Raw genomic sequence first — 24,206 nt, forward strand, 5'->3', positions numbered from 1 at the left:
AACCTTTATGTATGCAGTAACACAAAATTCCTCCCACGCAGAGGTACTGGATCACTTATCTGTAAGGGGTTAATCGGTTCAATTAACTTAGTTGGCCCCTGACCAGAAAGACCAATGGGGAAAGATGCTTTCAAATCTTGGGGGGGAGGTTTTGTTTGTGCTCTCTTTGTTCCCTTTCAGGATAGAGAGACAGAGACCAAGCAGGTAAACCAGCTCCTAAAAAGATACATCTAAAATTACAGAAATTGTAAGCACTAGCAAGGAAATGCATTAGATTATCTTTTGTTTTAGCTTGTGAATTTTCCCTATGCTAACAGGGAGGTTTATTCCTGTTTTTGTAACTTTGAAGTTTCATAACAGCTGCTTGTTACCTTCTCTTGTTCCTTGCTCCACTTGTCTCAGGCAAAACATCCATAATTATCACTTCTGTTAAAGCCTCATCTTGTACTAGGTGAGGATGTACCTGTGCTAAGCTTTTGGAACATCTTCACACATACCTGGTACCTGATGGTTCTTAGGAGTGCCTGTGTTTTAGCAAGGCTAGCAGTACTCTTGCCAAGTTCATGTACTGGACCGTGAACTTTGTAAGCATCTGCTTTAATACATGGCCTGATTCCCAGCCTTTGGTTCAAGCCTCAGGTCTTGCACCATGCCACATGGTCCATGTTCTCTGTTACAGTATCTTAATGGATCACCACCACCACAAGAAGCCTCTGTAATACCAAACATGTTTCTGGTCACAATAGCTATGTACTATAAACCTCTTCCTAAACTCTCAGGGATCAGAGGTTCAAATCCCAGCAGGATGAACTGAGTTCTTCATTCCTTCCATGGTACATATATTAAGTATCATAAAGGTAATGGTGTGTCAGAAGGGCCAGCTTTAGGGCAATTCCCTGGAATCGGTTCCCACACCTTAGGTGCCCTTTTAATTTTTTTTTTTGTTTTTAAAACTCACCTGGTGGTGGTCTGGGCCAGGGGTCTTTGGTGGCATTTCGGTGGCAGGGGGTGGGGTGTCCACGCTGGGGGTTTTTGGCGGCGGGGGTCCTTTGATGCCACAGAAGACCCGGAGCGGACTCCCTGCCGCCGAAGACCTGGACTGCTGCCAGGTATTCGAATCGGGCCCCACAGTTCATAAAGCTGGTCCTCTGTGTCAGCCTTTGAGGTAAGCAAGACTTTAGGGTCCATATATCAATGTGACTATGAAAGCACCCATGGGACTTCCGGTAGGCATAGGGGCTTGTTCCTGTATCTCTAGTCAAAGCCTCCTCTCCCCATCCAAAGCATGCTGCCTGATACTGCCCTTTGCAAAAGTTGGTTGCATGTTAGTAGTGCTGCATGCATGTAGTTGTAAAGCACCAAGTCAAGCAAGTTGTTTAGCAGAGCCATTTTTAGTTTAGTATCAGCCAGGGCATGTAACTTAAAAAAAAATAAATCTAGACAGTTAGCATGAATATACCCACTGGAGAAACCTCTTCATAAAGCAAATTGGAAGTTAACAGTTTATTTGTAATTTTAAAAGCATATGCTATTACATTAGTTGAGAAATTGCATGTTTGTTAGAATCAGTACTGTAATAAAGCTGACCCTAATTAAAAACAATAGTTTCATGGAGGAAAAAGTCATGCTTAGATCTCATTATTTCACTTAATTGTTTATTTCCACCTTCAATTATGAGAGATTCCTTAGCAACCAACTTTTTCTCACTACAAAAATAAGGGAAGAAAGACGCACACACCCCAACCAACATTTTCTAAAAATGAAGTCTGCTATGATCTTATGAGAGGCTCTTTAAAGCAGAACTAATGAAATGGAAAGAACTCATTGTACTTGAACAGAGGACAAAAGGCTTACAAGTCAGTTTTGAACTCATGATTACTACTCGGAGTTAATCTCGTCTACTGCTGTATAAGTAGCATTATTAATATGAGGACATTGCTTTAGGAAATATTGAAATAAACTAACATCCTATCTTGTGATATGGCTGGCTTTCTTCCATACACTTGGACATCCAGCCTCCCTCTCAGAGATTATAAGAGTCCATTCCAGAACCGTCTTCCAGTTAGGATTGCAATCTACAGCTATGTTATTGCTTAGGGAGCATATTTTCATAACTGCAAGCAGAACAGCATAAACATTTTCTCTTTTGGATTGGCAGTCCACTCAGTGGAGTTAGTAAATCCAAGCTTCATCAGTAACATTCTGTAGTAATGCTGCTAGGGAAAACTGATTAAATTCTAGTGCACATTGCATTAAACCTTCATTTTGATATTATGTAGTCTGTAGTTAAAGCAGTATACAAGGACTAAAGCAGAACATAATTTTGAGCAAGTCAAACTATCCTGTATGCTTTCATTTATTAAAAAACAGAAAACGAGACCAATTGTAGAGACTCATCTACCATACAAGATGTATCATCTTATACAACAAAGGGTTTAAGATTTCCAAATGATCCATGTGAAGATCCTAGCGGGAAGACAGTTTGCACATGGCACTATTTTTTACGTAGCCAATATAAGGTATGCATTACTTTCCTTTTAACATGTTATTTATAAGGTGCATTCTCTAAGTTTTTTGTCAGCTTGCTTCAAGGAGATCCACGTATTCAACATGCTTGAGCGCAGCTTGGCCCACACCAAGTGGTTACTTAATCCAAAAATCTGAGCAGCAAACTGGGCAGCTCCTTCGGGTGAGAGTATAGTAGGACAGCCAAGACCTGTTGCAGAAGAAGAAAAAAATCCAATCTGTTATCCAAACGGGATTTACAATGATCATAAAAATTACTAACAAGTAATTTTTCAGGCCCTGACGGTTACTGCAGGATTTTTTATTTTAATTACTTTGTCCAGTCTAATTTAAAAAAGGTAAAGCATAAGTAACCTCAATAACCCTAAAGATTATGACCTTATTCCCTCATTCCTAAACAAGACAAGATTGCTAGTTTTCAACTGATAGTCTCAACATGCCCCAAACCTTTCTGCATATTTGAAGAAAGTGGAATTCCCTTGCCTTTAATGATTTAAAAACAAAACAAAAAACAAACCCAATCCATCCCATATGTATGGTCAGTGGTGACCCTTTTCACATAGCAAGCCTCTGCATGCAATGCCCCCCTTTATAAATTAAAAACACCTTTTTATATATTTAACACTCTCATAAATGCTGGAGGCAAAGCAGGGTTTGGGGTGGAGGCTGACAGCTCGCAACCCCCCCCCCCCTCCCAGTCTGAGACCCTCTTAGCCTCTCTCATTCAGTGTTGCTATAACTATTGGCAACAATGATTAAGTCAGCAGATATCCTGAAATCTGAATAGACTACTAAATATATAAGGAGGACTGTTCAGTGTCTATGAAAATGCAGTTTTTAATTTCAAGCTACATGTACCCCTTGAACTGACGCAGTTTAACAGCAAACTAATTCTTTCTACATTACAGCATCCCAGCAAGGATCTTTTAGTTTTATATAATCAGTTGCTAGGTTAACAAACATACTAAAAACAGGAGTACCTGTGGCACCTTAGAGACTAAAATTTATTTGAGCATAAGCTTTCGTGGGCTACGAAAGCTTATGCTCAAATAAATTTGTTAGTCTCTAAGGTGCCACAAGTACAACTCTACCTCAATATAACGCTGTCATTGGGAGTCAAAAAAGGTGAAACCGTGTTATGTTGAACTTGCTTTGATCAACCGGAGTGCGCAGCCCTGTACCCCCGGAGCTCTGCTTTACCGCATTATATCCAAATTCATGTTATATCGGGTGGCGTTATATCGAGGTAGCGGTGTACTCCTGTTCTTTTTGCAGATACAGACTAACACGGTTGCTACTCTGAATACTAAAACAGTTTCACGAAGGTAAAACATGAAAATAATTCTCAAGCTGATTTTTTTTTTTTGAATTCAGATACCTATTTTAAACTTCAGTTGTCTGAGTAAGAATATAATGAAAGTCAAGTTTACTCCTCTTTGATTTTTTAAGGTTCCACCTCCATCTATGCCAGGAAATTGAAATTTTAATGACAACAGTCAACAAGATTTACCCCACCAAACCATCTTCAGCACTGGCTGAACCGACAATATAAAATGGGACAAAGGCGTTTTCAGCACTGTTGAGTCTGGCAGATGTGTCCAGTATTTAAAAAAAAAAGGGGGGGGGCTAATTACTAGAAGAATGTAACTACATGTACCATAGGTCAACATGCTTCTTACCACTGGGCAGTCTAAGAGAAGACCAGACATCCTGAGAACCCCAATCGGCTGAGAGAGGAGGACAGTTGACAACTGGATATGACGTGTTACCAGACAGCACTGGTCCCAAGCCATTGCTTCTGCCAGCTACCGCCACAAACACAGTAGGGATTCCATCACCTAACACACACACAAGCGTTAACAAGAAAGTATCAAAAACCAATGGGGGGAGGGGGAGAGAGATCTATGCATTTTTCCTTTCCCCCACCTGCTTTCATGGAGAGACTCTTTGTCTAAATACCCCCTCCCCCCCCCAACACAAACACCTTTTTTTGAAATTTTTGTGTCATATTAGTTTTACTGCTGCTCAGATTTCTCCTTTGAAGAATACAATGTTGTAATTCCCTATAGTAATATTCAGTAACTGTCAGTCACTGCTCTTGTCACACCATCTACAGAAGTAGCATACTAGGGGCAACTCATGCACCTAATCCCTTTCTCAAGCAGGGGAAAAAAACGTTTAAGATTCACGATAATGGTGGGTACTGGCTATTTCTTAATAGAAACTGTTGACTCGCTGGCTTCTCTATTAATTAAAAACTTCAGCCTGTTGCAACAAAATCCGTGAATATCAGTTCTGCAAAGTTCAAAGTAAGATCCTCTAAATAACACCTGGAAAAATCTGTGCTTGCCCACACTGTGCCCCAACTCCCATATCTACATGCACAGAGTATACAATGGTGCATGGAAGTACCTGCAAACCTGTGCTTGCCCTGGGCACGTAACAGCAACAAGTGAAATTACTCCTTATGTTCAGTCAAGGCACATGGTTTTTAAATTAAATCTAAGGGTTTTTTGATAGACTTTACTAGTGTCCACCCCAGAGGTAGGCAACCTATGGCACAGGTGCCGAAGGCGGCACACGAGCTGATTTTCAGTGGCACCCACACTGCCTCGGTCCTGGACACCGGTCCAGGGGGCTCTGCATTTTAATTTAATTTTAAAAGAAGTTTCTTAAACATCTTAAAAACCTTATTTACTTTACGTACAACAATAGTTTATTTATATATTATAGACTTATAGAAAGAGACCTTCTAAAAAGGTTAAAATGTATTACTGGCACGCGAAACCTTAAATTAGAGTGAATAAATGAAGACTCGGCACAGCAGTTCTGAGAGGTTGATGACCCCATGTCCACTCCATTATTCATTGTTTTCTATTCATGGGCATCACAAGATATGGTTTTCTACCCAGCTGCAGTGTGAAGGGCAGCCAGTGGTGTGTTCCAAAACAGATGACATTAGATGAAGGGGAGACTTAAGTTTTAGCAGCTGACATTTTTAAAACAATAAGGAATAATAAACAGAATAACGTGTGTGTATGTAGCAGGACATTGCAGTAATCCAAGATGTTGAGATGATCTGGGCCTGAGAAAGCATTTTAGCTGTTGGGATAGAGAGGAAGGCAAGATTTTTGGGGAGAAAGAAGCCATTAGACTTAGACAGGCCTGGATGCGGGAGAAGGAGCTGTTGACTATGATACAGAGTACCACTTGCAGACAATACCAAACTGGAAGGGGTCGCAAGCATTTTGGAGGATCGGATTAGCATTCAAAATGACCCTGATAGATTGGAGAAATGGTCTGAAATAAACAGGATGAAGTTCAATAAGGACAAATGCAAAGTACTACACTTAGGAAGGAATAATCACAAATACAAAATGGGAAATGACTGCCTAGGAAGGAGTCCTGCAGAAAAGGATCTGAGTGTTACAATGGACCACTAAGTAAATGAGTCAAGTATGTAATATTGCTGCAAAAAACACGCCTCCCCCCATTCTGTGATGTATTAGCAGAAGTGTTGTAAGCAAGACAAAAAGTATTAATTCTTCCACTCTACTCAGCACTGATATGGCCTCAATTGTAACACCGTTTCAGGTTCTGGGCACCAAAAGTTGGAGAAAGTCTAGGGGTGAGCAACAAAAATGATTAAAGGTCTAGAAAACACGACCTATAAGGAAAGACTGAAAAAAAACCCCTGGGTTTAGTCTGGAGGAGAGAAGACTAAGAGGAGACATGATAAATCTTCACGTACGTAAAAGGTGGTTATAAAGAAGAGGGCGATAAACTTCACGCACAGTTTGTGGCAAAGTTCTAAGGAATCTCAAGAACTCTAGTTATTGGTTCTAAACTTAATACATAATTATTGAAGGTTTACCTTCATACTCTGCCTTGATCCTCAGAGTTTCATCTGGTCCTTTGTGAGCAGATGTCACTCGTAGCTCACAAGGAATTCCAAAGTTTGCACATGCTTTTTTAATTTTTTCACAGTGACTAAGATCAGAAGATGATCCCATCAATACCACAACTCTACCATGGCTCTTTGTTTTCAGCAGCAACTGGAATGGAAAGAAAGGAAATTGAACCACAGTACTTTAATAGAGTACACAAAATTGTCAATTTCTACAGACTACAGTTAATATAAACGGGATACCTCCACTCTTTCTGCAACCCATTCAAAGTTTCTTTTAACCATCTGCAGCGCTTCAGGAGTCACTTCTTTTAGATCACGGTAAGACTGAAATACACAGATAGCAAGTTACTCCTGATGTTCTATTTGGAAGTGTGATGGTCGATCATTTTTCTACGTAAATATTCAACCAGGTGCAACCATCCAACTACCAGAGGCTAGAGAAATTTATGCCATCTTTCAAACACCTGTTTCTTGAAATATATTCTACAATAGCTTCTTCCCCATGAATTGAGGCCAACATGACATCAAGGGAATCCCCACATCTCAAATTTTGAGCCATTAGCTCCAGCAAGCAGTATTGTCCACCACATTACAGTAGAGTCAGAACACCCTCTACTTCAGTCAATTCCTTTCCGAGAGAAAACTCAACTTCTGTGCTTGGTTGCCCCAGCCATGATGTGTTAGCCAGCCCTCTCATGCCCAACTGAAGTCAGTTGTTGGCTTCCTCGCAAATACACCGCTACCTCGATATAATGCCACCCGGTATAACACGAATTTGGATATAACGCGGTAAAGCAGTGCTCCAGGGGGGCGGGGCGGGGCTGTGCACTCCAGTGGATCAAAGTAAGTTCAATATAACACGGTTTCACCTATAATGCGGTAAGATTTTTTGGCTCCCAAGGACAGAGTTATATCGAAGTAGAGGTGTATACACCATGCTGCTTTGGCACGTTAATTTTAATTTGGAAGCAGAGCTTCAATCACAGGACAGCAACTGCAGTAAAGTACAGTCAACACCTAACACCCCTCCCCCCCAAGTTATAGTAATGGCGGATTATCACCACACCAAGGATTTGCTCAGAAGCATTCTGTAGTATAACAGCTGAAATAAGTGAAGAGGAAACACTATAATTTTTCATATCATTCAGTTTTTAAAGGAAGTGGACCTAATGTGGCTTTCCAGTTTAAAATTGTTAGTAATAGCACTGGAACACCGCTGTATCTTGGATTATCACAGACATAGGTTATGGCAGCTTGTGTTTATTGGGGAGTGTCTACATTATTAGTGGAAGTGACTAAAATCACAGAAGTTCCATGAAAGCAACATTCAATGCAGCTAAAATGGTGCCCTCCAATGGACTCAGCCTAGCATAAACCACAAACGTTTGTTCCAGGAAACAAACATCTGTGGACTGTCTAGACTAGTGGCTCTCAACCTTTCCCTTTCAGAAGTCTGATTTGTCTTGCATACCCCGCAAGTTTCACCTCACTTAAAAAAACCTACTTGCTTACAAAATTAGACAAAAATACAAGTGTCACGGAACCTATTACTGAAAAAATGCTTGCTTTCTCATTTTTACCATAATTGTAAAATAAATCACAACTGGAATATAAATATTGTACTTACATTTCAGTGTATAATATATAGATCAGTATAAACAGTAATTGTCTGTATGAAATTTTAGTTTGTACTGAATTCATTAGTGCTCCTTATGTAGCCTGTTGTAAAACTAGGCAAATATCTAGATGAGGTGATGTACACATGGAAGACCTCTGTGTACCCCCAGGAGTACGTGTACTCACAGCTGAGAACCACTGGTCTAGACCAGCAATTATATCAGTGTTAGTTATCAGTTAAATTGAGTTAAAACAGGACAAACTTTGGCCTAGACAAACCAAGGCTTTGAAAGGAGAAACTTTGGATGCATTGGTGAACCGATTTTCATCTTCATGGCATGTTTCTGACTTTTAGTACTTTATAAGTGTGTGTGTGTTACTCCGTTATTTGAATAGTTCACACTCGGAGAAGTACATTTTATGCTAGAAGTTCTGGAGATCCCTGCAGACTTGACACTACACAGGGCACTATAACATCAGAAAATACGGTGGAAATTCCTATTAATGATACAGGCATCCTTAAGGACTTGATTCTGTTGCCATTAAAGTCAATGGAAGTTTTGCCATTGACTTGAACAGGATCAGACCCTAAATGCTTTGTGGCCTACCTCACATAGGCATAGAATGCTAAGAAAAGCAACTCACAGCAGGTGCTTGAATGCTGTCTACACGCCCCCCCCCCCCCGTGCCAAAATGAGATGTAGTTTTGTTTTTTATCTCTAATTCAGACCCAAAATGGTAATAGTATTACCTGTTTGTCCTTCTGTTGGCTTCGGTCTCCTGATGGCCACAGCCTCCAAGAATCATTATCAATAACATCAGCAAGGACAATCTCTTTTGTAGTTATATTAACACCAAACTCAATCTAGCAAAAGTAAACAAAAGTAAATTTGACAGCTATTTTCAAGAGCTGTAAAGTAGCATTAAAAAAAAAAAAAAAAACTTAGTCCACTACTTTCAGAACCATGATCTACAAGATAGATTTTTCTTATACCTTCATGTCTACAAGAGTGCAGTTCTGGGGTAACCAAGATTTTTCCAGTATCTCAAAAATAGCCTGTGTAGAGTGGGCCATAATATCCACCTCGGTTTGTCCAATAGTAAGTCCAGCAAAGCAGAACTTGGCTTCAATTAGTTGCTCCTCAGACCATTGTGGATCATTAGCAGCATCATCCTGAGAATGAAGTAAAATAAACTTGCATAGAATAAGATCAATTAACAACAATTACACCGGATTTGAGTTAGATTAAAAGAAAGCCTAGTAAACAGTGAAGAGAATAATTTGAAATCCAGTAATGGACAGGTTTTGTGGCTTTAAATTGATATTTGATAAGTCCTGGCAAGAATTTTAATCACAACAGTACTGAGAAATCGAAGCTGCAAGACTTTTAAGGTAACTTGAAAAAAGCATTGGTTACTTGAACATTAAGTCTTGAAGGTGCATCACAGAAGTGAGTTTAAGACAAAGCTTTAACTATTTTTAGTTCAACAGTCCACAAAATTTCTAATTCAGTGAATGTTTATAGAAACCCTGTTAAATCCTAAAGGATTAGCTAGTTATACCACTAATACTTTCGCAGACAGCAATGTAGGGGTGTGTGTCTATATTTCTTTTATCTCCACTGTATGTGGTATTAAAATAATAAACTGCCACACTGTTCACCTTTCAACTCTAACCACCACTGAGCCTACAAATCTATTTCTACTGGACTACAGACAGTTCAGTTTCAACAAATTCCAAGAAGAGTTTCACTGCTAGTATTTAATCAAGTAATGCAAGTTTGACTCTAAATTATTTTCAACCTGTTTATTTGGAAGCAGTCAGCACATTCCAGTAAGACTACTTGATCTATATTTTAAGTCACTTTTCAAGAGTTCTTTCAATCCTGAATTGGACAGAAGTTGCTGTATGAAAAGCAACTGTTGTAAAATCTTGAAGTACAGATTTTGCCATAACATGCACTGAATACGACCTTTCTATATACAAGATATATGCTTGTCATCTGATTTCAAAAGAGAACACCCTTGTATGTTGCTGAAGCACCAGGATGATTACTGGCCAGGTCCTTTCATGCTCCCCTCCAATTGGGGGAAAAGGAGCAAGAAAAAAAAAAAGAGAGAGAGAGAGAGACACTCTCAAAGTTTCACAAGGATACCACTTCCCAGAGTTTTAGCCACATTTTCCCCTCAAAGGAAAGAAGTTAAGCCTCCTGAAGTGGCCAGCATGCAAGAAAATAGATCACAGTCCCTTGGGGAAAGTCTTCCCTGCCCATTTGCCATCCAGTCCCAAGGCAGCTACTCTGTTTGGAACCTCTGCTACTGAGTACCCCTGAATATCACTGAAGAGTTATTAAAAAGACTGGTCACTATCCTCTTAGTGCCATTTCTCTCTCACCCCCATACCCTTACCAGCTTGCAGAACTCTGCGAGGAAGCATACTATGAAGCCAATGCTCCCTAACCAAACTCAGCTTGCTTTTGTCCCTTTCAGTAGCATAAGAGAAAAGGTCCCAATGTTTCCATGCTATTAAGATTGTTCAAAAATTCTGTATTCAGAGACCAGGATCTGCTGAATGCCTGGGGTTACCAGTAAATTTACTCAAACCAGACACTACGTATACCAAATTGACTTTGTCAGCAAAGGACTTCTAGGACAAGGATAAAGCCAACGTCAGAAAGATAAAAAGGTTGATGCTCTGAAATGTGTAGCACTCCTCAAATCATCTTTTCCCACTCCTTCTGCTTCCTGTCCAACCAGAAGTTTCTCATTCTAGGTTTACCCTCCCACTCCCTACCCCCAGAGTGAGACCTCCTCTCTAAGAAGGCCAATCCCTGGAGAGATATATCCTTATCTTGTCACAATGATAGTGGGGCTGTGACCCCACACCCTTCTATAAGAATGTTGAGGTTTCCTTTAGTTGATGGCTCACATGATATGTAGTTAACTGCCATGATCTTGTCACATTAAGAACTGAGACTAAAGTCCCTGTATATATAAAGTCACCATTCCCCAACAGGATTAGCATGGACTGCTGGTACAGCAGATTAAACCCTCCTGAGTTTCCTGCATCACCTCACTTTCACTGTGCTCCCAAACCCTGCCAACACAAGAATGAAAATCATGCATGAACTCCCTTTGTCACTTTATCACGTTACATTTGCTTAGTGGTGTAGGTATGCCGAGGCACCTTAAGTGATCTAAGGAAGGACAAGAGAAAAAGTCCATAACATGGACCATATTTTAATAGATTATCTTGTTGACCACCTCCTCTCTCATTCACTATTATGCATGCTGTCTCCCCATTTGTGATCAAAAGACCTCCTCCCCTCCGTTTCACTTACAGCAATAGTTTACATCGAAGAGTAACAAACAGAGTGCTTAATGCATTTTTAGCTGCTTTGTAATGAGATTTAAATGCTGGCAATGAGCCTGTACTATGTGACCAGTCGGCTTTCTGAACTAGTTGTAGAATCTCTGATCTAAGAGAATATTCAAGAAAGACATTTTAGCAATGTTTGCAAAATACAGAATCAATAGTAGTTTCTTAAAATCCATCAATAAGTAGTTTCATTTCAGTTTTTTTAAAGGGACATTTGTCAACCTAAAAAATACACTTGTCTGAAAATGTATTTATAGCTGCCATAAATATAATAGATATTTCTTTTCCCCTTTGGTTGCGTTATGTACAGTCACTTTCATTATTTTTTCAGTAGGATCAATTAGCCAGTTTCATATTTGTATGGATCTTGCACGCAGCAATAAGGAGAGCACACACACAAACAGAAGTGCATAAACCACAAAAATTGACAGAAGTCAGTTTCAGGCACTACACCTGTTCCTATGTTCAGTTTATTTTTGCAAAAATGATAATATTTAACACCTTCTTTTGTTTAATAGATAATTAAAGTTTTACTTACCTTGTAAAACATTTCAATTTTGGGTGGGTAAAACTTGTATCCTTCCTTGACACCAGGGTTTCTTTTCAGGAAAGAACCAGTAGCAATTCTTCTGCACACCCATTCAATTGGAATCATTTCACATTGAGCTGCTATGAACGCTGTGTTGCCATGTTTTCTGACAAAAGCAGTTTTGATTCCTAAATGTAAAAAGAAAACTCAGTTTTGCTACTCTGTGTACTTCTATGAGTAAACTGAGAACTGTGACCAGACTGGTGTATAGTTGATCAAACAGAAAATTATTTCGTCAGAAGATTCTGTTTTCTCAAAAACCTTAATGTGTTGTTCTGTAGCTACAATACACCTGAGATGATTACTTCCCAAGTGAGAGAGGCCTTAAATCAGGGGTGGGAAAACTTTGTGGCCCTAGGGCCACATCTGGGTGGGGAAATTGCATGCAGGGCCATGAATGTAGGACTGGGGCAGGGGGTTGGGGTGTGGGAGGGAATGCGGTGTGCAGGAAGGGGATCAGGGCAAGGGGTTGGGGTGCAGGAGTGGGGGCGGTAGGGGGCTCAGGGCAGGGGTTGGTGTGGAGGAGGGGGCTCAAGGCAGGGGTTTGGAGTGCAGGAAGGGACTCAGGGCACAGGTGTGCAGGCTCCGGTCAGGGCCCGCTTACCTTGAGAGGCTCCAGGGTGCCAGCGGCACACAGTGGGGCCAAGGCAAGCTCCCTGCCTGCCCTGGCCCTGCGCTGCTCCCAGAAGCGGCCAGCACCATGTCCCACAAACACAAAATGGTCTCAGTCCAGAAAGCACTCACTTCCCCAATTCCATCCAACAAAATACATTGTACATTATAGAGAAATCAGTTGTAGTGTGCTTTCAGAACTGGTTTAAAATAATTTTGCAATAGAATATTTTTTCCTGATCATGCTATAGGTCAGTGGTGTTCAATCTTTTTTCACTTGCAGACCCCTAAAAAATTTCAAATGGAGGTGCAGACCCTTTTGGAAATTTTAGATAAAGTCCAGGGTTCCATGGACTGCAGATTCAAAACCACTGCTATAGATAACCAAAGTCAGTGCTCCTAATGGATGCCTGCCCATTTTCATCTTTCTGCTGGTTTATGTCCTTATGTCACAGTGGGCAGATATCATGGAGGGAAACATACATATAGCTTAAGTAATTTTAAAAGTCAACCATCATAATAGCTTTCATGGTAAGTGGCAAGCTATGAATTTATCTCTCCAGATATTCCCAGCGTAAAGTACGTTGACTATTACTTTGGCATCTTGGTTTACATTAGGTGGTAACCGGAGACTTTCTGAGGCAGTAATAGAAGGCAGCAGAAAACATAAAAGCATTGTTTTCCCCGCTACACCTTTGGTTTGGAAGAGGGGAAAGACAGAAAAAGGAAACTCAGAAGAGCTGAAGAAACTAACAGTAGTCTCCACTTATAGACACCGCTTTTGTATCACCTGTGGACTTTGAAAGAAACCCCAGTTCAGAAGAGTGGTGCAAAGTAAATAAATTGCCTTCCCCTCCCCGTAAGGCATTAACATGACCCGTCAATTGTGCCAGATAGTCACCAGTTGACCAATCTGAGAAACCAAGGATACTTTTGCTGTTTACAGATGCAGTTGCAACTTTTGCTTAGTCTAGTGCATACCCAGGTCAGTTTAGTAAGGGGATGTTTCCTCCCCTCCCTAGCGCCTACTGAATTAAACAGATTCACTGGGTTTTTTTTTGTAATGATTAAAGTAGTGATCTTGCAAACACCACCAGACATAGTGCTTTGTATCCTTTATAGCCCAGTTTACTTTGGGTAAAGTTGTCAGAAACATGTAAGTGACCTATGAACCTAAGTCACTTAGGTGCTTTTTAGGGCTGTCAAGCGATTAAAAAAAATGGAGTGTGCGATTAACCGTGCTGTTAAATAATAGAATACCATTTATTTAAATATTTTGGATGATTTCTACATTTTCAAATAAGTTTATTTCAATTACAACACAGAATACAAAGTGTGCAGTGTTCACTTCATTTTTTATTACAAATATTTACACTGTAAGAAACAAAAGAAATAGTATTTTTCAATTCCCCATATACAAGTACTGTAGTGCAATCTCTTTATCATGAAAGTTGAACTTACAAAAAAACCCCTGCATTCAAAAATAAAACAATGTAAAATTTTAGAGCCTGCAAGTCCACTCAGTCCTACTTCTTGCTCAGACAAACAAGGTTGGTTACAATTTGCAGGAGATAATGCTGCCTGCTTCTTGTTTACAATGTCACCTGAAAGCGACAACAGGTGTTCTCATGTCACTGTTATAGCAGACGTTGCAAGATATTTATGTGCCCAATGCACTAAAGATTCAGGTCTCTTAATGCTTCAACCACCATTCCAAAGGACATGCATCCACGCTGATGACGGGTTCTGCTTGATAATGATCCAAAGCAGTGCGGACCGGCACAAGTTCATTTTCATTATCTGAGTCAGATGCCACCAACAGAGGGCTGATTTTGTTTTTTTGGTGGTTCAGGTTCTACAGTTTCCGCATCGGAGCGTTGCTCTTTTAAGACTTCTGAAAGCAAGCTCCACACCTCGTCCCTCTGAGTTTTTGGAAGGCACTTCAGATTCTTAAATCTTGTGTCAAGTGCTGTAGCTATCCTTTAGAAATCTCACATTGGTACCTTCTTTGCATTTTGTCAAATCTGCAGTGAAAGTGTTCTTAAAATGAACAACACGTGCTGGGTCAACATCCGAGACTGCTATAACATGACATATATGGCAGAATACAGGTAAAACATAGAACGAGACATACAATTTTCCCCCAGAGTTCAGTCACAAATTATTTAATGCATTTTTTTTTAAAAAACGAGTGGCATCAATATGGAAGCACATCCTCTGAAATGGTGGCCGAAGCATGAAGGGGCATACGAATGTTTAGCATATCTAGCATGTAAATACCTTTTAACGCTGGCTACAAAAGTGCCATGCGAATGCCTGTTCACTTTCAGATGACATTGTAAACAAGAAGGGGGCAATATTATCTCCTGCAAATGTAAACAAACTTGTTTTTCTTAGTGACTAGCTGAACAAGAAGTAGGACTGAGTGGACTTACAGGCTCTAAAGATCTACATTTGCAAATTGCACTTTCACGATAAAGAGATTGCACTAGAATATGAGGTGAATTGAAAAATACTATTTCTTTTACCATTTTTACGGTGCAAATATTTATAATAAAAATATTATTAAGTGAGCACTGTACACTTTATATTCTGTGTTACAAATGAAATCAATATATTTGAAAATGTAGAAAACATTCACAAATATTTAATAAGTTTCACTTGGATCACTTTCATATCTCATCAATACTCTTCTCCAGCATGAAAAGGTAAGCCATTTTTGAAGCCTCAAAAGTAAATCTTAAGATTTCCAATTCGCCTCAGTATCCACCATGTACTACTACATTGTAAACTCTGCAAAATAAAGTATCTTCTTTGTAGCTACCTGTAAAGCACTTGGTACACTTTTTATGCCACAAACAATAAGCAGTCTTAGAAAGTGATATGGCAGACACTGAGAAAACAAGAACATTTAATGAAGTTTATCCATCCAGGTCTTCATTTTTATTATGGTTTTAGTAAAGCTAGGTAAAGTTTTGATTTTAAATGCAGTCTTTGGTATGGTCACTGACCAGCAGTAGTAATTTCCACAGACAGATCTGTGGAATAAGAGCTTAATGCCAAACTCTCACTATCTGCTTCTAAACTGAGAGTTGGAAGCATGAGGTATGTAGTGGGGAGGGAAGAGAATGGTGTCCAGGAAGACAGCAATAATATATATGGAAGCTTTCTGGGGCTGGGGGAGGACTTCAAATATGATACATTAATTTTTATCTCGTAACCTAGGTCAATAATCATAGATTACTCTTTGGGGCATTGATATAAGGAAATTTACTGAAGTCAATCAGTTCCAAAACCTAGGTGTGAATTAACATTTACATCTTCTCAGACAGTCATATCACTCCATAAGACTCACCATATATAACAGAACATAATTGCATCTATTTTACCTTTGAAATACTTACCAGATTCATGTAGCAGCTGAAACACACAGCTAGTTGTTGTATTGGAAATTGCTGCCTTTCCTTCCATGTGATCCTTTCTAGCTGCATTTCCTGCTGTTATTTGGTCTTTTGATTGCATCAGCACACATCCTGCGAGATCTGGCAACTCATAGACTTCTTTTGTTTTACCTTCATTAATTTTTTTACCAAGTTTCAGTTCTAGAGAAATAAAGTTAATTTTTAAAATTACAAATTTTGGACAAATTATGATTATTTTTGGCAAATCATATGTATAAGTATGTTTTGGGAAACTGAGATAGTTAAAGACCAGAAGGAGTATTCTAACTGACAATGTCCCAGCATTCAAATTTTCTTCAATGAGTATAAAGGAACATTTAAAGCCCATCTAGAAAACCGGTAAAAAAGGAAAACTTCAGTTCCAACAGCACAGACTAAAGTCTCATGACTACTGGCCAAATGGTTCCACTGATGCAAAACAATCAGGATTTGTTTCCTTAAACTATGAAGACTTTATATGTTGGATATATTTCTTTGTATGCATCCTTTTATTCTTAATGTCTGTCCTAACAGTAATACAAATTTAAACAAGTAAATGTACAAGTGAAAATTGAGAAGTTCTATTCAAAAGACAGCGTGACAGAAGGTGGGTATAGTTGATCACTCCATCTTCAGGAAATGGGAAGAAAAGCATACTTGCAGGGCATCAGGCAGATTTATACTTGGAAGCGCTCAGCAATGCCTCTTGCTGTGGCTACCTGTGCTACACTGCTATTTATACTTGTGCCAGCTCAATAAGGGCTAGCCAGTGGGCAAGAATATGCACAGAATCATAGAAGATTAAGGTTGGAAGGGACCGCAGAAGGTCATCTAGTCCAACCCCCTGCTCAAAGCAGGACCAATCCCCAGACAGATTTTTACCCCAGTTCCCTAAATGGCCCCCTCAAGGATTGAATTCACAACCCTGGGTTTAGCAGGCCAATGCTCAAACCACTGAGCTATCCCTCCCCCCCTAAAAACTTAGGAGTCCTGGCTCCCCATCACCCTGATCTCTAGCCACCCCTACACTGTCTATCTGCTGCAGAGGTGAGGACAGAACCCAGGACCCTTGGCTCTTCATCACCCCATGCGCTAGCAACTGCACGGGGAATCAGACCCCTAGCTCATAACATAGACAGCCTTAGAAGAGGAAGAAGTGATTTTAAGCAAGTGATATTTGAAGATTATTGGGGGTTATCAGCACCTTAACTGTTCAAACTAAAAAGTTTAAAGTGGTAGGTCATTATGTTCATGGTATGTTTGCTTTTCACTCATCCTGGAGCGCAACTGGATTTATCTGGATTATAGCCAGCTTCACGGGCTACAGATCTGGAGTTAGGTCCTTTCCAAACCTACCACAGGTCAGCCGGGAAGCTAAAGCCCCCTCCACCCCACTTACAGAGAAGGCGAACAGAGGCCACAAAAATAGCTCTATTAAGTTTTGTTTCAACCCTCATAAAAAGTTTGCAGCCAGCTACTTGCCACAGCAGGTCTTGTCCTTCAAGTTTCATTTAATCTCTTCCCTAGTTTGGGAACAAACCAACCCTTTCCTCCTCCGCACGGAGCCTACACTGGGGGCCTAGGCTGCCCGCCCCGCACCCCTTATTACCCACCAGCCCACCCGGGGGGGAGCCCGAGCACCCCCCGCCGCCTGGCCAGAGGGAATTGGCGGCAGCCGCCCGTCACTCACGCAGCCCGGGGCTCCTCTCTGCCTGTGGGGGGCGGGGAAGGCGCCTCTTCGGCAGAGCCCCGGGAGCCCAGGGCCCGGCCCCGCGCACGAGCTCCTCTCTGCAGAGGCGGCCCAGTAGCGGCGCTGGCCCCCGCCGCCCTGGGGAAGCCCGAGAGGGGCAGCGGGCTCTTCTCCGCCGAGCCCCGCCAGCTGCGGGGGGAGGGGGGGGGCTGACGCAGAAGTCAGCCCCAAGGCCGCCCGAGCCCTCGCGCCGGGCCTGGGAGGGGCCGAGGGTGCGGAACGTTACCTGTCGCTACGGGAGCCATCGCGGCGGCCAGGGCAGCGGGCACCTAGAGACACACAGAGAGAGAGAGAGCGAGAGGCGCGATCAGCACGTGGGGCTGGCGGCGGCTCCGCACCCGCTGTCACGCTCACGGAGGAGATGACGCAGCGCGCGCGCGGAGCAAAGGCGGGAGGCGGAAGGGGCGGGAGTGGCTGTGCCGATAAGGAACCCGCCCGCGCAGGGGCAAACACCCCGATCGCTGCCCGCCGTGGCCCCGCCCCACGAGAGCTCCCACGCGCCTGCCCCCTCCCCCCAGTGCGCACCACAACCCCCCCCGCTCTCCTTCGCGCCAAGGCAGCTCCCCCCGCCGCTCTCCGGGTACCCGGCCCCGCTCCCTCCCGGGCTGTGAACGTAGCGGGGAGTCCGGGGAAGCGGCACGTGGGAGGGCGGAACGTACCAAGCACAGACGGAGAAGGGGGAGGTGCCCGCGCTGATGAACTGTGTTTCCAAGCCCAGACCCAACGGCCCCCCCTTCCCCCCCATCTATCGCAGGCGCGGGGGGGGGGGGTCGTGAGCGTCCCCACCCCCGTATGTAAATAAGGGAGGCCGTGGCGGGCTTTTGGGCGGGACGACGTTGTCCTGTCCCTGGCTGCCGCGGCGCCGGCGCAGCAGGAGTTGGCCTCGCGCAGGAGGTAGCTGGCGGCCGCCACGACCCGCGCTGAAGGGCCGGCGCAGCACGTGTTTCTGTGGCGTGGCCGGGCGCTATGGAGTTTGAGGAGCTGGGGATCCGGGAGGAGTGCGGCGTGTTCGGCTGCATCGCCTCCGGCTCGTGGCCCGCGGAGCTCGACGTGCCCCATGTGATCACTCTAGGGCTGGTGGGGCTGCAGCACAGGTAAGGGGGGGGGGGGCTGTGTGGAAGGGCCGCCTGCTGCACGGGATAAAGGGCGGGGTGCACGTGGGGAGGTGTGGCAGGTGAGGGCCTGCGCAGGTAAGTGGGTCGGGGGCACGGGACGAGCACCACAAGTAAGGAAAGGGCGACACAGTATCTGCGATTGTTTTTTATGTACTCACTGACTGCGTGCTCCCTGGTAGAGGAGAGGTAGGTGCAGGGGGCATCCATCCTAATGCAAAAGCTGCAATTTATCTAGTGGTTGCTCAGATTTTCTAGAGGCACTAGCCAAAATTGACATCTCTTCCCTGTCCCCCCCCCATCCCCCATTGCACCCTGTAACCCACCATAGCATCAGGGCTCCCCAGAGCTTCCGTTTTGTGATTGCCTTATATGCAAGCCCTGTATGTTCTAACAACCTACGACTGACCTTGGCCTGTTCTAATGCTAGCTCAGAAGCCTGGGGTTTGGAGCAGTTCGTGCTCCTTGATGAGTTAACACATGTAAGCAGGGCTGAGTTGGGTTTCACCTCAAGTCCCTATTTTTCAATCAACTGCAATAAAGACATGAAGCACAGAGTAAACTATTTGTTATTTTAAATTGAGGCTGTGCTGCTTGATCAAGATTGTTTTTGTATAATTTTGATCTCTCTTCATCCATCTGTACCTGTTGCATATCTGTGCTACAGTCATGGAATAAATGCAGTGCACAACATCTTGATACATTTTGGATATTAAACTGAAACCTACTAAAAGAGTTCTCCTCAGGTTATGTTCAACTAGGAGTATATACAGATAATAATTATAAGTAAATCTTTGTATGTCATCAGTAGGCCATATGATTTCTCTCTCTTCTCTCAAAATGGAATGTCACTTGCAAACCAAAATTAAAATTCAGCATTAATTGAATTGAATCAGATGTGCTTTATGAAACTCATTTTCTTCTAACTTAAAAGTGTGTATTAAAGTCATGCTTTCTATAGAACATTAACAAAATAAATATATAAAAGCAAAATCTGTAGCAGGGGGAATAAAAACTCCTGAGGGGCCCACCAATTAAGGCCCAATCCAAATCTCATTCAAGTGTATGGGGAAGCCTTTCAATTGACTTTAATGAGAGTTGTGTCAGCCCTAAAATAAGGTCCTTAGGCTTTATACTGAAATCAACAAGGACATTTATTAAACCACTGAGGGCCTTGAACTGGTTTTTTTTTTTTTTAAAAGAGGAGTCCAGGGGCACCTTAAAGACTAACAGATTTATCTGGGCATAAGCTTTTGTGGGTAAAAAAACATTTCTTCAGATGCATAGAGTGAAAATTACAGATACAAGCATCTGTAGAACTCCGGACTCCTTGTTGTTTTTGTGGATACACATGGCTACCCATCTGATAATTGACTTTAAAGGGAATGACGGGCAATACATCAGAGGGAAGAATTTGGCCCTTGATATTTATCTCCAATTTTAAAAGGTAGAAATGACAAAGCTAGCAGTGTACCTGACTGAATCTTTGAGATAATTGATCAATAAGGAGGAAGCAGTTGTAGAGAGCATGTTAAAACAGACAGGAGTTCAACTAACAAAGGGCTATTAGCACATCATATGCTTGAGTAAAAAGTGCAGTGTTTGTATAATGTGCCACAAACACTGACTTTTATTTTTATGTGCAGCCAGTGTGTGAGAGGAACAGGCTCCGGTGTGCTAGAGGGGCTCTGAGGGGGGGGAAAACCTTACACAGTCTGAAGGGATAGCTCAGTGGTTTGAGCATTGGCCTGCTAAACCCAGGGTTGGGAGCTCAATCCTCGATGGGGCCATTTAGGGATTGGGGGCAAAAATCTGTCTGGGGATTGGTCCTGCTTTTGAGAAGGGGGTTGGACTAGATGACCTCCTGAGGTCCCTTCCAACCCTGATATTCTATGATACAGTAGGCACAGCAATTAAAACCTTTTGGCATCTGTGATCCCACCACTTAAAATGAATCAGTAGATGCATAATTTTCATGATTCTTGGTTTAAAAAGTTTAGGGCACTCAGACAGGTTTTATTCCACTGCGTGCTTGATCCTGTTACACCAGCTTAGGTTTAAAAAATAACACAGGCCTTGGCTACACTGGCGCTTTACAGCGCTGCAACTTGAAAAAACACACCTCTGAGCACAGCAAGTTACAGCGCTGCAAAGCGCCAGTGTAAACACTGCCCCAGCGCTGGGAGCGTGGCACGCTATTCCCCATGGGAGGTGGAGTACCTGCAGCGCTGGGAGAGAGCTCACACTTCACCGCGCCATGACCACACTCGCACTGCAAAGCGCTGCCGCGGGAGTGCTCCCGCGGCAGCGCTTTATGGCTGCAAGTGTAGCCATACCCACAGTCACTTAGGACTTGTCTTCAGGAGAGTTTTACTAATCTTAAGAGCCTAATCAAACTTCCACTGTAGTCAATGAGAATTCAAGTGGGCCCTATGAGACACATCTATAGTCCCTGACTCCTAGCCTTCTCACATGTGCACTAACTGTGCTATGGACGACATTTAGCATATTTTAACTAACCTTTTCTTAAAAAAAAAACAAAAACCTATTTTTAAACCTCTTATGCATCCTCATATACTAAAGATATCCTGGAATTTTTTGTGTGACATTATAAACACCAGTGCTGTGGTGAGTACTATAGGAAATGCCTGTCTAACACACTGATTCTCAGCATGATTGTAACACATTTTATAGTCATGTTAACAGTGGATGTAGACCAGTGATTCTCAAACTTTTGTACTGGTGACCCCTTTCTCAGAGCAAGCCTCCCCCCCCACCTTATAAATTAAAAAAACACTTTTTAATGTATTATAAATGCTGGAGGCAAAACAGGGTTTGGGGTGGAGGCTGACAGCTTGTGATTCCCACCATGTAATAACTTTGTGACCCCCACTTTGTGAATCCCTGATGTAGACTGTGTTTTAAACTTTCAAGCACTTGCTGCACAAGTTTTAATGTGGAGAGGACTTAAGGATGAGTCTGTTGATTTAGCATGATTATTTGAGAGCCAAGGAATAAGGTCATTCTAAAACTGGTCATTTGACAGGATCCTGCCTTTTTTAATTTAAAAAAGAAAAGGTAGTTTTTTGGGGTAGGGGAGAGAGATATGGAGTAGCTTGAGCTACAAATTAAGTAAAAATGTCATTTGTGTCCTTGACAAGGGCAAATTTGAAAAAAGTCAGTCTTGGAACAATTGTGAGGTCTGTTAATTTTTTCCAAAGAAACTATTCTGATGGATATTTTTGGCAGTAATATGTACCACTGCTGTGTACAAAACATCTGAATGCATTTTGCTTTCTTCCAACCAAAAAGGAGAAATGTAGCCCCACTCTGTGCAGAACTCCCATTGAAATTAGTCAATGTTCAGCATGTGGGATGGGTAGTAAATCAGGCTCTGTGTGGGATTTGTTATGAGAGTCCAAAAGCGGTAGAGACTGAGAGCTTGTCTATGCTACAGACACTACAACTATGGCGCTGCTGCTGTAGTGCCATGGTGTAAGTACTTGCTACAATGGCGGAAGAGGTTTTTCCATTGCTATAGATAATTTACTGCCCTCAAGAGGCGATAGCAAAATTGATGGAAGAATTCTGCCATTGACTTAGTGGTGTCTCTACTGGGGCATAAGTCAGCTTAACTACATATCTCGGGGTAGATTTTTCACACCCCTAAGCAATGTAGCTAGGTTGATTAGGTGTTGACTAGGCCTTAGACTTCATTGGTATGCTTTTCTTCACCAACCTGGTCTTGACCAACATTTTTATTCAACAGTCAAAGTATTACCAGTTTGGGGTGAAGAAGTTGTAATCTATTTTACTAACTAATAAGTTTAACAGTATCTTCCCCCTTAACCACAGATCTCTGTATATCTAAATTCAGTATTGCAGGTTGGATCTCATAAGAGCATAAGAATGGCCATGCTGGGTCAGACTTATGGTCCATCTTGCCCAGTATCCTGTCTTCTGACAATGTCAGGTGCTTTAGAGGGAATGAACAGAACATCAGAGGGAATGAACAGAGTATCCTTGGCTTGTATTTCTGCTCTCAATAGATAAACTTGATACATTATCTGTTGTCTTCACACAAACAGACCCTGTTTTTTGTTTTTGAGAGAGAGTTTTAGCCTCTAGTAAACAGACCTCCTTGTATAATCCTGTCAGATTTTGCAGTAGAAGCAAGAGCAAGCCAGTTAAATGCTTGGATTGATGTCCTTCAAGGGATGTGTAGATCGTACAAGAACTGGTGTTAAATCATTCAGTGTGTGGCTATTTCCCCTCTTAAATCCATACCTAATGTTTCAAGTGAGATTTACACCATGGTTCAGATTAAAAGATCCAACATCACCTTTTTCAAAAAGTAGTGGTATTTATCCTCTTATCTTGGCTATGTTCAGTAATTAATTGTATTCAGTCTACATAAATTCCCTGTGCTGTGTAAATTGGATAAGATTGTGTGTGTGTTGTGCACCTTAACTTTATTTCTTGGTTATCAGAGGTTTCAGTTTAGCCACTCTACACATTCTGGAACGGCCATGGGTACCACTGGGCACCCTTAATTATGTGTTAAAGTTTTTGGGCATTTAATTTTCTTGGTTTAAAAAAAAAAGTCTCAGTAACACAATGTACCACACACCCCAGCTCTCACCCTTCACTGCTTCTGGTTGCTTTGCTTGGCACTGATTACCCTGTCACAGAACACACTAGCTGCATGTTAATTCCTTCACTGTCTCTGCATCATCTCCTGTCTCTTTGCCTGTCCAGCACAGCTTGGTTCTCTTGCCTCCCCACAAGAGGCAGGTGTCACCATCAAACTTGCCGGTTGAGAAACTGGGTAGAGGGTGCAGAAACGGTGCAGGGGCTAGCATGGAGTCGGTGAGGATTTTTTTTTTTTTTTGGTGGGGACACACATAGGAGACATGAATGTGGAGGTTTTGCAGGGACAGAAAAAGCCCCCCAGTACCCCTCGCTGTCCAGCTTGGACCCCACCTTTCCACCTCCTCTTCAATGTACTGTTCCAACACCCTCCCCCACGTTCTCTCAGTTCTCTGAGCTCTCATTTTCTCTAACTGCTCAGAGACCCCCATACTGCTCCAGTTCATCACACCCATTGTTCTGACTACCTGCATATCCCTGCTTTTCTGAGCCCCACACACATATCCCTCCACTGTTCTAAGTTCCCCCACCTCATCAGCTTCACCCCCTCTCCTTGCCCAGATAAGCTCATAGGACCATGGGACTAGCTGGACACAGGAAGGGGAAGGAGTGTAGCTATAG

At 42.3% G+C, this 24,206-nt stretch overlaps 3 protein-coding genes across 6 annotated transcripts in view; 2 read left to right on the forward strand and 1 right to left on the reverse strand.

Annotated features, from left to right (window-relative positions):
- The window catches only part of LONRF1 (LON peptidase N-terminal domain and ring finger 1), a 60,920-nt gene extending 47,647 nt beyond the window's left edge, over positions 1 to 13,273 (forward strand). Inside the window, exon 13 of the mRNA XM_039539529.1 lies at positions 13,252 to 13,273. Coding sequence (XP_039395463.1) covers positions 13,252 to 13,258 — 7 coding nt within the window. The 3' untranslated portion in view covers positions 13,259 to 13,273. The remainder of the gene's footprint in view (positions 1 to 13,251) is intronic.
- The window catches only part of LOC120405754 (multifunctional protein ADE2), a 53,833-nt gene continuing 31,102 nt past the window's right edge, over positions 1,476 to 24,206 (reverse strand). For 2 of the 4 annotated variants that reach the window (XM_039539522.1, XM_039539523.1), the window contains exons 13-21: positions 18,050 to 18,092; positions 16,038 to 16,235; positions 11,971 to 12,149; positions 9,048 to 9,227; positions 8,805 to 8,918; positions 6,677 to 6,760; positions 6,401 to 6,581; positions 4,206 to 4,364; positions 1,476 to 2,716 (exon numbers count right to left, since the gene is read on the reverse strand). In XM_039539522.1, the coding sequence (XP_039395456.1) occupies positions 2,550 to 2,716; positions 4,206 to 4,364; positions 6,401 to 6,581; positions 6,677 to 6,760; positions 8,805 to 8,918; positions 9,048 to 9,227; positions 11,971 to 12,149; positions 16,038 to 16,235; positions 18,050 to 18,092 (1,305 nt within the window). In that variant the 3' untranslated portion in view covers positions 1,476 to 2,549. Of the gene's footprint in view, positions 2,717 to 4,205; positions 4,365 to 6,400; positions 6,582 to 6,676; positions 6,761 to 8,804; positions 8,919 to 9,047; positions 9,228 to 11,970; positions 12,150 to 16,037; positions 16,236 to 17,763; positions 17,917 to 18,049; positions 18,093 to 19,096; positions 19,157 to 24,206 lie in introns of those variants that run through there. The other 2 variants (XM_039539524.1, XM_039539525.1) reach the window with 2 other exon arrangements.
- PPAT (phosphoribosyl pyrophosphate amidotransferase) overlaps positions 18,381 to 24,206 on the forward strand; it is a 58,561-nt gene continuing 52,735 nt past the window's right edge. The window contains exon 1 of the mRNA XM_039539530.1: positions 18,381 to 18,917. Coding sequence (XP_039395464.1) covers positions 18,790 to 18,917 — 128 coding nt within the window. The 5' untranslated portion in view covers positions 18,381 to 18,789. The remainder of the gene's footprint in view (positions 18,918 to 24,206) is intronic.

The sequence above is a fragment of the Mauremys reevesii genome, linkage group 5, assembly GCF_016161935.1.
Source record: "Mauremys reevesii isolate NIE-2019 linkage group 5, ASM1616193v1, whole genome shotgun sequence".
Taxonomy (NCBI): domain Eukaryota; kingdom Metazoa; phylum Chordata; order Testudines; family Geoemydidae; genus Mauremys; species Mauremys reevesii.